Below are 15,406 nucleotides of genomic sequence, written 5' to 3' on the forward strand. Positions count from 1 at the left end.
TGGAAATTTTAAAAAGTGAGTCCAGATGAGGATGCTCAAATGCCTGTATGTTAGCATGTTTTGGAGAGCTAAAAGGAATTATGGAAGTCAGCGAAGTATTCTTGGGGAGGTTATGAGAAACTCTGTACTTCAAAAACTCCACTGTGACACTTACTTTTTAACAAAAGAAAGTTAGTAAACATGCAATTCAAGTCTGCATATTTTTTGTAGAGTAAATCTATAAAATCATGGAAATGTTGAAAATCAAATTCAGGATATAAGTTGGAGCTGTAGCATAATAGCAATTTATTTTACTTTGCTCTTAGTGAACTACACATGACTTATTTAACTCCATTGAGTGTAAATTTCTTTTTTGAGTATCTCTTTTTTTGGGGGATTTTTGTGCATTCGTTTGTGTATTTTTTAAACTTTTATTTAATAAATATTAATTTCCAAAGTACAACTTTTGGATTACAGCAGTTTTTCGCCCCATTACCTCCCTCCCACCCACAACCATCCTTTCTCCTACTCACTCTCCCATCCCATTCTTCATTAAGATTCATTTTTAATTATTTTATATACAGAAGATCAACTTAGTATATACTAAGTAAAGATTTCAACACATTGCACCCACACAGACACACAAAGTATTAAGTACTGTTTGAATACTAGTTTTACCGTTAATTCGCATAGCACACACATTAAGGAAAGAGATCCTACATGGGAAGTAAGTGCACAGTGACTCCCGTTGTCTGCAGCCAGCGCACTGCGCTGATCCAAAGCCAGGAACCAGGTGCTTCTCCTGGTCTCCCATGGGATGCAGGGCCCAAGCATTTGGGCCATCCTCCACTGCACTCCCTGGCCACAGCAGAGAGCTGGCCTGGAAGAGGGGCAACCGGGACAGAATCCGGCGCCCCAACCAGGACTAGAACCCGGTGTGCCGGCACCGCAGGTGGATGATTAGCCTATTGAGCCGTGGCACCAGCCAAATATCTCTTTATTTCTATGACTTTTTTAAACTTGGTAACCTAAATATAGTTTACTTATAATACAACAAATAAACTATTTTCTCTATGCTGTAATTCAAACTGATTATTTTATTCTCTTTGTACTTCCTGGTTATTTGCACTAGTTTTAAAGACATATTATATTGCATTATCAACAAGATGAAATATTTTTGTTCTGTGTAAATGTTCAGTTTATGTAGGTTGTTTGGGGTTTGCAGAGTTCAAGGCCATTCACTGAGGAGGAGTCCATGAATAGGAAGACAAGAAGCTAGAAATATTGAGTGAATGACATATGAAGTGAAATGCATTTCAACTGATACTAAATTACACTCATGAATTTTTACTGCTTGCATAGCTTATACCAATCCTGATGTGATACATAAGAAGCACAAAAATTCAAGGAGCTCTCAGTGTGGTAGAGACAGGAGATGTATGGTGCGCAACATAGCACTTACCTTGGGGAAATGCATGTTACATATGAAAGGAAAATGTTAAGTCTGCATTAGGAAAAAAAGAAATGTTAACTGAAGCTGCTGAGATTGTTTTTGGAGGAGACAGCATCTGCATTGGCATAGATGATCTGTGAAAGACATGTGAAAGTGAATAGGTGTCAACCAGCTTGATAAATGTCAAGTAGTCTGTTTTGGTTGAAGAGTGAGGGTGTATGGCATAAATAAAACCAGATTATATATGTTTGACTGGCATGCTAAGGATTTCACATTTTAAAATTTTTTGAATTTAAGGAATAATGGGATGTTGTAAATGGGAGAGTGAGATATAGAAAGAGGAAGGCTTCTTTCTTCCAATTACATAAAGAAGGTAAGTTGAAACAAAAAAAAGAGCTGAACAAGGAAAACTTGATGGCACAGGATGAATGAATTGCCCAGGTAAGACAGCGAACAGGAGAAGAGGAAGACGATGGAATAAGGATATACAGTAAGAGATGAAAGTGATCCCTGGATGGCACAGGGACAATTTAGAAACCCAGAGGCTAGGTTCACAATGGAAATTTTCTTATAAGTAGTGTGAATGAAGGAAGGAAACCTAGAGTTCACTTGAGAGCACACCACAAATAGCTATTAACATTAGGTCATTGAGGATATCTGATAAAGTCATTTCCCTAACTTTGGCAGCAATAGGCATAGTTAAGTATATAAGGGTCTGAATAGTAGAAAAGAATTGGTGGGAAACACAGACATTTCAAGAAATTTCTTGCAAAAAAAGAGGAGACATTAAGGAAAAAATAACTAAAGATGATAAGAGTTAAAAAGCATTGCTTTTTGGAGTTTTGCTTTGTCTATTGCTGATGAGTCATTCCAAGTAGTCTGTCAGTAGATGAAAGAGTTAAAACCAAAAGGAGGGATTTAAAAGGTGAGCTAAAGATGTCTTCACCCTGAATTAACTGGAGAATCCATGCTTCATAACAAGTGGAAGATTAAAATCAAGATGTATACTGAGGTACTTCCCACATAGCCTGGATTTCATGGTACTCAGATGTAAAACAGTTTTATGCAGTATTGAAGAGAGCTGGCCCTGGAATCAAAGACACTTGTCCAAATTCTAGCCCAATGACTCTGCAGCCAAGTAACTTTAGTGAAGTTACTTATCGTCTCTGTGCCTCTGATTTATTCAAAATGGAACTAATAAATATGGAAAGATTGAATTATTATATTGTGAAGTGCTTAGAACAGTGCCAGGGCATTGTTGGCCTGTGTTAAATGTTAAATATTATGTTAATATCTGTTTTTAAATCTCCACTAGGATTTTTATATCCTTACTAGCTGTCTGTCTAATTATGATACAGTTATTTTGATAATAAATATCATGAATTATTATACTTGAAATTTAAACCTGTGAAGAATTCCTACTCCTCCTCTCTTAAGATGTAGAATTAAAACTTATAAAAATAATTAGCTTCAAAATTAACTGCAAGTGAAACTTTAATCACTCAATCAACACCAATCCATGAATAACTGTTGGAGAGAAAAAGAGAATGTTGCACTTAAAGAATAATTAAAATAATGACGGAAAATGACCACAAGACCAACAGATATAAATTGCTTTTCTCAATCTATGAAGCCTAATCTTGTTATCAGGAGTGAGTTCAAGATTGAGCTCCTTGACAGTGTAACAGATAAAGACCATCCAAAACTCAAGAGGCACCAAGGGCCTGATACATTATTAAGCATTTCTTAAAAATTCTTCCATGTTTCTTCCTACTACCAAGATATATCATCATAACCTCCTCAAAGGTTTTGTATTCAGCCAAGTACATGTTACATCTGAGATCCAAGAATCCTTCCCAGTTAGTGTTCTTAGTTCCTGACTCTTATGCCTACCTATTTATTTCCCCTTCTTTAGGGTTGTTTCCAGGCAAGTCTGCAGCCTGGATCCATGGATGATGGCAATACCTCAGTGGTGTCTGAGTTTGTACTGCTGGGACTTTCTAGGTCTCGGGAACTCCAGTTTTTCTTCTTTGTTTTCTTCTCTGTGTTATATGTGGTCACAGTGCTGGGAAACCTTCTCATCGTCATCGCGGTGACTTCCGACTCCAGTCTGCACTCCCCCATGTACTTCCTCCTGGGAAACCTTTCCTTTGTAGACATCTGTCAGGTTTCTTTTGCTACCCCCAAGATGATTGCAGATTTTCTGAGTGAACGCAAGACGATATCCTTCGGTAGCTGCATAGCCCAGATTTTCTTCATTCACCTTTTTACTGGGGGTGAGATGGTGCTGCTTGTCTCCATGGCCTATGACAGATATGTGGCAATATGCAAACCCTTACACTATGTGGTCATCATGAGCCAAAGGACATGCACTGTCCTGGTGTTGATTTCCTGGGCTGTAGGCTTAGTGCACACATTAAGCCAGCTGTCATTTACAGTAAACTTGCCCTTTTGTGGGCCCAATATAGTAGACAGCTTTTTTTGTGATCTTCCTCGAGTAACTAAACTTGCCTGCCTAGACTCTTACAACACTGAAATACTAATTGTGGTCAATAGTGGAATTCTCTCCCTAAGTACTTTCTCTCTCTTGGTCAGTTCTTACGTTGTTATTCTTGTTACAGTCTGGTTCAAGTCCTCAGCTGCGATGGCCAAAGCATTTTCTACATTGGCTGCTCACATCACAGTAGTGATATTATTCTTCGGACCTTGTATCTTCATCTATGTGTGGCCCTTTACCACCTATCCTGTGGATAAAGTTCTTGCTATATTTTACACTGTTTTCACCCCCATCCTCAATCCCATTATTTACACACTAAGGAATAGGGATATGAAGGTGGCCATGAGTAAAATTGTGACCCACTACCTGAGACCCAAGAAAATTTCTGAGATGCCACTAGTAGTGAGGAATTCTTTTTATTAAGTTGAAATTCCTTCAAACTCCTCAAATCAACAATGTATCTACAAACAATTTCAATGCATTCTTGTGGCATATATCAACTGTGGGAAAATATTTAAGATTTTTTAAAATTATTTCAATGGCTATTAACAAGGCTTTCCCCAGATATCACCTAAGTAAAAGTTAAGTCATTGGGTATGTGATTACTGGTTCTAGCAGTAAAATCTGATTATTACATGGGTAGAATATATGCATTCATTGTTTTGATTTAGGCAAATATGCATATCATGGGGGAAATGAATGAGAACCCCATTCTTTGGTGGGCATAAATTTAGATATTTTCATTGTCTTATGAGTTTTTTAATGACACACCTTGAAAAACTGTACAAATAATACTTAAGAAGCTGAAGTTGAATTTTTCCAGTGTTAGAGGATAGAAAATCTATTGATTTAAGATACATGCATGGGTCTAAGTATAGATTCTTAGGTTATTAAATCCTACCCTAACATAATTTATATCTATCTTGTATGATTTTCCAGTGTTCAACAATGATTTTAAACATGGAATGGTAAATAATCAGAAGCTTCCATTTCAAGAGTCTCATTTGATAGGATGTCTATGATCAGTTAGGATAATTCCTCTTTCCAGTGAAATTGTGAGTTATAGGAAAGAGAGGAGAATTTTCAAAGTCAAACCATTTCAACACCAGTTTTTTAGTCTGTGCTTTGAGTAGTATTGCAACACTATTTGTACTTGGACCAAATATGAGGTGTGTAGTATGAAAGAACCAGTGTTAAACATACATCCAGTTGGCAACCTGTATCTTACAGCTGCACCTCTACCTAGGACTCTACAGACCATTAGATTTACTCATGTTCATTATAATGTTTAACATTACTTTTCCAAATCCCTCAGTTCCTAAAAGAAAATGAAACATTATGTCAAGGATGAAGACATTAGTTTAGCACTTCATTGTTTCCCTTATATCCTCCAAGATACAGTTAATCTTTTCTGACTCCATCTCTAACAGAAACATCGTTAAATAAAATACTGAAGGAATCTTTCCACTATGTGCTCTCTCTATAGCATGTGAGCGCTTCTGTGACCCGAGATTGTTGCTGTTTTCTATTCTCAAATGTTCTTTATGAGTAAAGGTGGCAAAACGGTAGTTTACATCTTGGTATATATTTAAATTCCTCACCTCTTCCAGGAATCTTTACATGCTTATTTATTTCTAATTTTGGAATTTCCTGAGTAGCTAGGAGGAGAGTTGGTAGACTAGATCTAAAACAAGGTCAGTGAGATGAGATCTTACCAGTGTTCCTTGACTTTGGACCATTTCAACTGTCTCATAGTCAGTTCATGGAATGAGATTTATTAATATTTAATTCATTTAATTAGTTTTTCCAATGCTTGGTGATTCACTTGCTCTCATGAAATTAAGTTTTCTTTCTAGCTATCAAAAAGTTCCATTAGCTATATTAGGCTATGAGAATTAATGTGCTAAGAAATTCAAAAATATATTGACTAACTAATTTGTACTATTTATTAGCTACCCTTGCATTCATAAAAGTTTTGACTGAGTAAATTTTTTGAAAATGTGAATATCAAATTAGATGCAAATATCTTACCATATATAGAAATTTAAAAAGATGAATCAAAAACCTAAATTTAAGACCTGAGACTATGGAGCTGCTGGACTGTAGGGGAAAGACTTGTAGTCATGGGTGTAGGGGACAACTTTTTGGACAAGATCCCCGAAGCACAGGCAACAAAAGCAAACTTAAAAAATTCAACAACAGTGGAACAACCAATCAAGTTGAGAAATGGGCAAGGGATCTCAAAAGACAGTTCTCAAAAGGGGAAATACAAATGACCAACAAATTTATGTAAAGTGCTCAACATCACTAGCCATCAGGGAAACTCAAATCTAAACCATATTGAGACATCACCTCACTCCTGCCAGAATGCTAAAATATAAAACACAGAGAGTAACAAATACTTGCACTACCATGTTCATAGCAGCACTGTTCACAATAGTCAAAATGTAAAATCAACAAAGGTATCCATCATCAGATGAATGGATAAAGGAAATGTGGTAAACATACACAATGGATATTATTCAGCTATAAAAAGAATGAACTTCTACTATCTGCAGCTCAATGGATGCAACTGGAGGACATCATGTTGACTGACACAAATTGGACCAAAAAGACAAATATCATATGTTCTCCCATGTGATCTAAAATTTAACAAAACAAGCAAAAAAAGAAGAAAGAAAAAAGAAATGTCTGTGTGTATCAGTATTGCTGCAAATATAGTTTTGTAAAACTTTGTTTTATACTTTGAGAAACCAATAGTTAAGAATGTTATACTACTATATTTTGAATGATCTGTGATTACTTTCATATGTACTGTGTGTGGGTGGAATGGTCATTGTGCCATTAAATCATTGTTATAGTTGCTGTTTGTATTCACACTAATCTAGGGTCTTTTGGCTTTTTAGCTGTTAATGCTTATTCAGCAAAGTACCCTTCCAAATAAATAAACTAAATACTTACACATAAGATTGCATATACAGAATATTTATTATTTAAGACATTTGTTTCACTCAAATTAATCAAATTTAAACAAATTTAAATATTTTTGTATTTTTTGTTAAAAATTATTAAGATTTTAGTAAAAATAAAAATTGTTCAAGTGGTTTTAGCTTTGTTCAGTATACATTTTAATATGAAGACAGTTGTTTTTTAGTTTAAATAAGATGACTTTGGAGAGTGATCTATGCCTTGGAAAATATATGCTATTTTAAATTTATTAAAATTCTTGAGATAATGATAAGTATTAAGAACTGGAGTGAAAGCTCCCATGGCTAAGTTTTGCAAAGGAGGAGATGTTTGGGACCAGGAACTCCAAATTTTCCCTGATTCTTCTAATTGTTTTCATATAAGTTCACTGACTTTTTTTTTTTTTTTTGGTCAACAAATAAATTCAAATGGTCTGCTTCATGAAAAGACTAATAATAGTCTATATTTTAATTAGTTCTTTCAAAGAATGTTTGGAAAACCAGCAAGCTTTCATATAGTAGAGGAAAATACCTTTATTCCTAATCATTGATAGACTCTCTTGATAAGTAGACATTTAAGGCCTTACATTTAAATGTTGAAGTTGACTAATTTATTAGCAGGAAACACAGTTTGAGGACTGTTACAATAATTTCTAGCCAATCCATGCCAATAAAAAGAGCAGTGATCACGGTAGTAATGTTGAGAGTGTGATCAACAAAATAACCACAGTTGAAAACTGCAGAAAATTACAAGTACTCTATTTAAAAACAGTATAATTTTTTCCTTTGACTATTTCTTGACAAAGACGCCGCTATCAATAATCAATTCACAGCCTCTTGACACCAAATGTATCTTTCATGGCCAGCTTTGTGATACTGCAGCAGGGTTCTGTCAGTTGTCATGACGGGCTGGATGAGCACCACAGCAGGGAAGGACTCCTGGTCCAGAGTGCTTCCTCTCTTCCTGTCCCCACCATTCGGCCCATCCCACAGCGTTTTAATCTTAGGGCATTCTTTAGAGTTTTCTTTTATTCTCTCTTAGTAGCTAACCCATGTTAGTCATTCCCAATTCTTTATGTTAAATATTCATGTTCAAATTACTGATGTGTGTTCTGTTTCCTGAATGGACTCTGACTGATGCAGATAATTTTAAGAATTTTGAAGACACTGGAAAACCAGAAGCATCCAGAAGATGATGCACATAACGAGGAAAGTCAGGAGCAAGGAGAACCAAAAGATGTCTGCAGCATCATCTATTTAAAGGCTGAAATAAAATTTATTTATGGCATGCTTCAAAATACAAGCATTGGTAGCACTCACGAAATGGATGGCATCATTTGGGAAATTCATTGCTTACACTTCTTTACTGAGAATGGTTATTTCCATTATTAAGCAAAGCTTTGTTGTTGCTGCTGTTTATGTGTTTTTTTTAAATTCATTACTTGTTTCATCCAATTATTAATGGATTTTTCGGAAGTATGATTTAAAAAAAAACCTGCAGAGTACTCTGTAATGAGAGAAAATTCCAGTGTAAATAACATTTATCTTTTAAAGTCTGTATAAAAGTTTAATCCTTAAGAAAAGCTATATCTAGGCCGGCACAATGACTCAATAGGCTAATCCTCTGCCTGCGGCACCAGCACACCGGGTTCTAGTCCTGATCAGGGTGCCGGATTCTGTCCTGGTTGCCCCTCTTCCAGACCAGCTCACTGGTATGGCCCAGGAGTGCAGTGGAGGATGGCCCAAGACCTTGGGCCCTGCATCTGCATGGGAGACCAGGAGAAGCACCTGGCTCCTGGCTTCAGATCAGCGCAGTGCGCCATCCACAGCGTGCCAGCCGCAGCAGCCTTTCTCTCTGTCTCTCTCTCTCACTCTCCACTCTGCCTGTCAAAAAAAAAAAAAAAAAAGGCAATATCTCTAGGAATAATTTAACTAATGTTGTATAAGACAGGCAATTAAAACTATAAAACATTGCTGGAAGACATTGAAGAAGACCCAAAAGATGGACAAATATAAATGTTGGATTTAAAGGATTAATATTGTTAAAATGTCATTATTACCCAAAGCAATCTACAAACTGAATATAATTCCTATCAAAATGACCATGACATTTTAAACAACAGCAATAACATAAGCCAGAAAAAAGGATCTTAAAGTTTCCATGATCTCAAGTACCCAAAGAAATTTAGGACCCAAAGAACCAAAGCTGGATATGCCAGGCAGATAATCAGACATGATGACTGGGGAGGCACCAAAAAATTCTGCTCCAGGGGAGAAACCAAGGACCTTGCTCTCCACCAGGACCCACCCAAGGTTCCCCACTCTGTTGATTAAATTGTGGTTAAAGTGTTCTGATAAATGGGAACTCAGTCAAACTGGAAAAGTGTAGTTTATGGCACATGTGCAATGATACCCAATTGGACGCTGGAGTGATCCTACTTCATTATATGACGATTATCATATAATCAGCATTGCAATCCCCTCCCCGACGAGTGGTCATTCCAGATGCATACCGGGAAGTCACAGGCACAGAGAGCTCAAGGTATGTAACTACTAGATGTCAGTTAAACATGGTATCAGGAGCGTGAGAGCCACATCGCCAATCGACGTCCCTCACTTTTTAGATAAAGAATCAAACCAGGTGAAATGAGTGACATGTTTTCTCCTTTTTATGTTGTTAGCTTTTTATTTATATTTTAAACTTCTAATTTAAAAGTTATATAAGGTGAACAAATTTCATATATTTTAATATATACAGATTTAGGAGCATAGTGATACTTTCCACCTACCTTTCCTGTTGCTCATGCTCCCATTCTACCTCCTGCTGCCTTTCTTTTTTTCTTATAATTTTACAATGACATACTTTCAGATTACTTCATAATCATAAACTTAATCCTCCACTAAATATAGAATTCAACAAATACTAAGAAGAAAAAAACTGTTCCTCAACAGTAGAGACAAGGGCTGTAAAAATAATCAAATCTAAAAATGTCAATTTTGTTTACATATATTACATTTTTATGTATTTATTAGTTACCACAGATCAGGGAATATATGTGATATTATTCTTTCAGGGACTGGCTTATTTCCCTAAATATAATGGTTTCCAATTGCATACATTTTTTTGCAAAAGATAGAATTTCATTCACTTTTATGGCTGAGTAGTATTCCATAGTGTTTATATAGCACATTTTCTTTATCCAGTTGTTGACTGATGGGAAATGTGCATTGATTCCATATTTTGGTTAATGCGAGCTGAGGTACAATAAATGCAAATTACAGATAACTCTTTCAAATGCTGATTTCATTTCCTTTGGGTAAATTCCCAAGAGTGGGATGGCTAGGTCTTACGGTAGATCTCTTTTCAGATTTCTAAGGAATATCCATACTGTCTTCCACAATGGCTGTACTAGTCTGGATTCCCACCAGCAGTATATTAGGGTACCTTTTGCCCCACAACCTCACCAGCACTTATTGTTTATGATTTCTGTATGAGAACCATTCTTACTTGCTTCAGGTGAAAACTCATTGTGGTTTTAATTTACATTTCCCTGATGGCTAGTGATCCTGAGCATTTTTGTTTTCAAGTGTCTGTTGGCCATTTGAATGTCATCATTTGAAAAATGTTTATCAAATACTTTGCCCATTTCTTTTTTTTTTTTTTTTTTTTTGACAGGCAGAGTGGACAGTGAGAGAGAGAGAGACAGAGAGAAAGGTCTTCCTTTGCCGTTGGTTCACCCTCCAATGGCCGCTGCGGCTGGTGTGCTGCGGCCGGCGCACCACGCTGATCCGATGGCAGGAGCCAGGTGCTTCTCCTGGTCTCCTATGGGGTGCAGGGCCCAAGGACTTGGGTCATCCTCCACTGCACTCCCGGGCCACAGCAGAGAGCTGGCCTGGAAGAGGGGCAACCGGGACAGAATCTGGCGCCCCAACCGGGACTAGAACTCGGTGTGCCGGCGCCGCAGGGTGGAGGATTAGCCTAGTGAGCCGCGGCACCGGCCTTTGCCCATTTCTTAACTGGATTGTATGTTTCATTGTAGTGGAGTTTCTTGAGCTCTTTATAGATCCTGGATGTGAGTCCTTTATCAGCTGCATAGCTTGAAAAAAGTTACTCCCATTCTGTCAGTTGTCTCTTTACTTTGTCGAGTGCCTCCATTGCAGTGCAGAAGCTTCTTAGATTGATGTAATCCCATTTGTTTATTTTTGTCTTTATTGCTTGTGCTTCTGGAGTCTTTTCCAAGAAGTCTTTGCCTATTCCAATGTCTTACAGAGCTTTATTGATGTTTTTCCCTAGTAATTTGATGGTAATAAGTCATAACTTTAGATCCTTGATCCATTCTTTGTATAAAGTGTAAGGTAAGGTTTTGTGGTTTTTTTTTTTTTTTTTTTTTTTTTTTTATATTTTGGCACATGGAGATCTAATTTTCAAGCCCCATTTGTAGAAGAGACTGTCTTTTCTCCAGCAGTTGATTTTATCTCTTTTGTCAAGTATTAGTTGCTAGTAGATGCATGGATTGATTTCTGGGGTTTCTAGTCTATTCCATTGGTTACATATTTTTTTTGCCAATACCATGCTGTTTCGATTAAAACTGCCCTTTAATATGTCTCAAAATCTGGAATTATGATGCCTCATGCTTTGTTTTTGTTAAGATTGCTTTATATATTCAGAGTCTCTTGTGTTTCCATATGGATGTTAGCATCATTTCTTCTGAGAAGAATGTCATTGGGATATTGATTGGGATCACACTGAATCTGCAAATTGCTTTGCATAGAATAGACATTTTGATGGGATTAATCATTCCAATCCATAAAAACGGGAGATTCTTCTTTTTTTGTGTGTCTTATTTTCTTTCTTTTTAAAAAAATCTTTTGTAATTCTGTAATGTTCATTGTAAAGTTCTTTCATCTTCTTGGTCAAGTTTATTTTAAGGTATTTAAATTTTTTTAGGTGTTGTGAATGGTATTGATTTTATAAGTTCTATCTCAGCCATGGTCTTGTATGTATATACAAAAGTTATTGATTTTTGCATGTTGATATTATAGCCTGCAATTTTACCAAACTCTCTTGTGAGTTCTAATAGTCTGCTAGTGGAATATTTTGATTTCCCTATATATAGGATTATGTCATCTGCAAACAGGGATAATTTGATTTCCTACTTTCCGAATTGTATCCCTTTGGTTTATTTTTTCTTGCCTAATGGCTCTAACTAAAACTTAGAACTCTATTGAATAGGAATAGTGTAAGCAGACATCCTTGTTTGGTTCTGGATCTTAGTGGAAATGCTTTCAACTTTTCCCCTTTCTTTTTCTTTTAATGGCATAATTTTCTATTTTTTATAGAAAGCTTTTATTTAATACATGTAAGTTTCATAAGTCCAACTTTTGGATTATAACTTTTTCCCTTTCAACAGTTACTGGCTGTGGGTCTGTCATACATTGTCTTGATGGTGTTTAGGAATGTTCCTCCCATACGCAATTTTCTTAGGGCTTTTATCATGAAAGGATGTTGTATTTTATTAAATACTTTCCCTGCATTGATTGAGATAATCAATTATTCTTTAATTTGTTTTTTTTTTATTTGTTTTTTTATTTTTTTTAAACTTTTATTTAATGAATATAAATTTCCAAAGTACGACTTATGGATTACAATGGCTTCCCCCCCATACCGTCCTTCCCACCCACAACCCTCCCCTTTCCCACTCCCTCTCCCCTTCCATTCACATGAGGATTCATTTTCGATTCTCTTTATATACAGAAGATCAGTTTAGCATACATTAAGTAAAGATTTCAACAGTTTGCTCACACACAGAAACATAAAGTGAAAAATAATAGATGATTTTTTAAATGATGATGAAATCAGATCAGACCTATTGTCATGTTTAATCCCAGTGAGAGTCAAGTTGGGAATTGATAATTTTTTTTTTTAACAGAGGATCAGTTTAGTATGCATTAAGTAAGGATTTCAACAGTTTGCACCCCCATAGAAACACAAAGTGAAATATATTGTTTGAGTACTCGTTATAGCATTAAATCTCAATGTACAGCACATTAAGGATAGAGATCCTACATGAGGAGTAAGTGCACAGTGACTCCTGTTGTTGACTTTACCAATTGACACTCCTGTCTATGGCATCAGTAATCTCCCTATGCTCCAGTCATGAGTTTCCAAGGCTATGGAAGCCCTCTGAGTTCTCCGACTCTTATCTTGTTTAGACAAGGTCATAGTCAAAGTGGAGGTTCTCTCCTCCCTTCAGAGAAAGGTACCTCCTTCTTTGATGACCTGTTCTTTCCACTGGGATCTCACTCGCAGAGATCTTTTGCCAGAGTGTCTTGGCTTTCCATGCCTGAAATACTCTCATGGGCTTTTCAGCCAGATCCGAATGCCTTTAGGGCTGATTCTGAGGCCAGAGTGCTATTTAGGACATCTGCCATTCTATGAGTCTGCTGAGTATCTCACTTCCCATGTTGGATCACTCTCCCCTTTATTTACTCCATCGGTTAGCGTTAGCAGGTACTAGACTTGTCTATGTGCTCCCTTTGACTCCCAGTCCCTCTACCATGACCAACTGTGAACTGAAATTGATCACCTGGAACAGTGAGATGGCATTGGTACATGCCACCTCGATGGGATTGAATTGGAATCCCCTGGTATGCTTCCAACTCCACCACTTGGGGCAAGTCAGCCTGAGCATGTCCCAAGTTATACATCTCTTCCCTCTCCCATTCCCACTCCCATGTTCAACAGGGATCACATTTCAGTTAATTTTCAACACTTAAGAATAACTGTGCATCAATTACAGAACTAAACCAGTCATATTAAGTAGAACAGATAAAAAACTACTAAGAGGGATAATGTATTAAGTTGTTCATTAACAGTCAGGGCTATGCTGATCAAGCCACCGTTTCCCATAGTGTCCACCTCACTCCAACAGGTTTCCCTCTTGGTGTTCAGTCAGTCGTCACCGATCAGGGAGAACATATGGTATTTGTCCCTTTGGGACTGGCTTATTTCACTCAGCATGATGTGTTCCAGATTCCTCCATTTTGTTGCAAATGACTTTGTTAATGTTATGGTAGCTGAAACACTGGCAGGAAATAAGGAATGGAAGATTGGATATTCTTTCCATCACTCCCCTTGACCCAATTCTGTATTTTGTGTTTCCTGCCCCATAATTCTAGACTTTACTATGATCTTATTTTTATTCTGGTGTTTATTTATAGAAATTCTTGATTCTATTGTTATGTACTTTAATTTTACTGCCAGGACTTTTTCACTGTGGCTTTAGTTTTCCTTTATCTCTCTTCTGTGATCTTGAGTATATGTTTATTAATCTTTTCCATGGCATCTCATGTGTCTCTTACACATATATCTTGTTTGCCAATTTAACTGATGATGAGAACCTTAGTTTTCTAAATTTCTTATTAAAGAAATTTAGGAAAGAAATTTTCAGGAAAGAAAAAGAAAAGAAAAAAAATCAACCAATGATTCAATTAAGAATCAGCTAAATTAAATCATTGGTTGATTTTTTTTCTTTTCTTTTTCTTTCCTGAAAAAAAGTTGCTTTGTAAAACATAATTATTCCCACTGCAGGCTGACTCAGATCTCTAAAGGGTGATTTCTTACTTCCTCGGTGATATTGATTTCCTGGGAAAGGGTAAAAGGTTTTATATTGCACCACCCTACGATATTGTAACTGTATGACTGAGGGCCAGAGGAGTAGATCCCTCACTACGTCAGGGAGAGGCCAAGAGCTTACTTCTACAAAGTTTAGTTTAGGAAGTCATGATAAAATGCATCAGTTCAAGACTATATTACAAATAGTTTCAGTATGAAAATTCATAGCATAAATAGGTGTCTTAGAAACAAACTGTAAGACACAATGTTTGGAGAAAAAAAGGAATGAATGAAACACAGAAACTATGAAAGTGTAAGTATTACATAAATTGTGAATATAGTGAGGGTTGAAGAAAAAATGGGTAAATTCTAGATACAAACTCAGCAATAAGATAATTGGGGAAGTTATTGATGTCTTAGTCAAATTGAAAACTCCACCTGAAAAATGCCAATTTCTGTTCTCGATTTCTGTTTTTATAACTTCCTACCGCAATGGTTTGAGGCAACTGTGATAGGAATGCTATCCAAACTTAATAAACAATGAGAAGTATGTTACAATCATTACTGGTCCCTTCTCATCCTCTTTTATATTTTCAAGACAGAGAATATTTAGCTGTTAGCTAAAGTAGTATTTATGTATTTCAAAATTTGCCTTAAATAAAGAATTCTACAGAGTAGAATAATGGTCAATAAAGTGTCTTTTAATGCCTTTTTGTCTGGGATTATAGGAAGCCAAGTATTATACGTTAAAGTAAGGCTATTAAAATTACGCATACTTGTGTTTTGAATCCTATTGACATATTTTAGAAATGGATGTTAATTTAACATCATCTTCTATCTTATTATGTATTTTGGGATCTGAAAATACTTCTATCTCTAAGATATTGTGACAATGA

General features: G+C 36.3%; 1 protein-coding gene across 1 annotated transcript; it reads left to right on the forward strand.

Annotated features, from left to right (window-relative positions):
- The first annotated feature begins 3,371 nt into the window (after nucleotides 1–3,371).
- LOC103351148 (olfactory receptor 4K5) lies at nucleotides 3,372–4,352 on the forward strand. The gene has a single exon (XM_008269274.2). The coding sequence runs from the start codon at nucleotides 3,381–3,383 to the stop codon at nucleotides 4,350–4,352; it is 972 nt and encodes a 323-aa protein (XP_008267496.2). The 5' UTR covers nucleotides 3,372–3,380.
- The last annotated feature ends 11,054 nt before the right edge of the window (nucleotides 4,353–15,406 follow it).

The sequence above is a fragment of the Oryctolagus cuniculus genome, chromosome 12 (genome assembly GCF_964237555.1).
Source record: "Oryctolagus cuniculus chromosome 12, mOryCun1.1, whole genome shotgun sequence".
Taxonomy (NCBI): Eukaryota; Metazoa; Chordata; class Mammalia; order Lagomorpha; family Leporidae; genus Oryctolagus; species Oryctolagus cuniculus.

What these genes read in the sequence shown, in the direction of transcription:
- LOC103351148 (XM_008269274.2), top strand. Translation starts at nt 3,381, where the DNA reads ATGGATGATGGCAATACCTCAGTGGTGTCTGAGTTTGTACTGCTGGGA.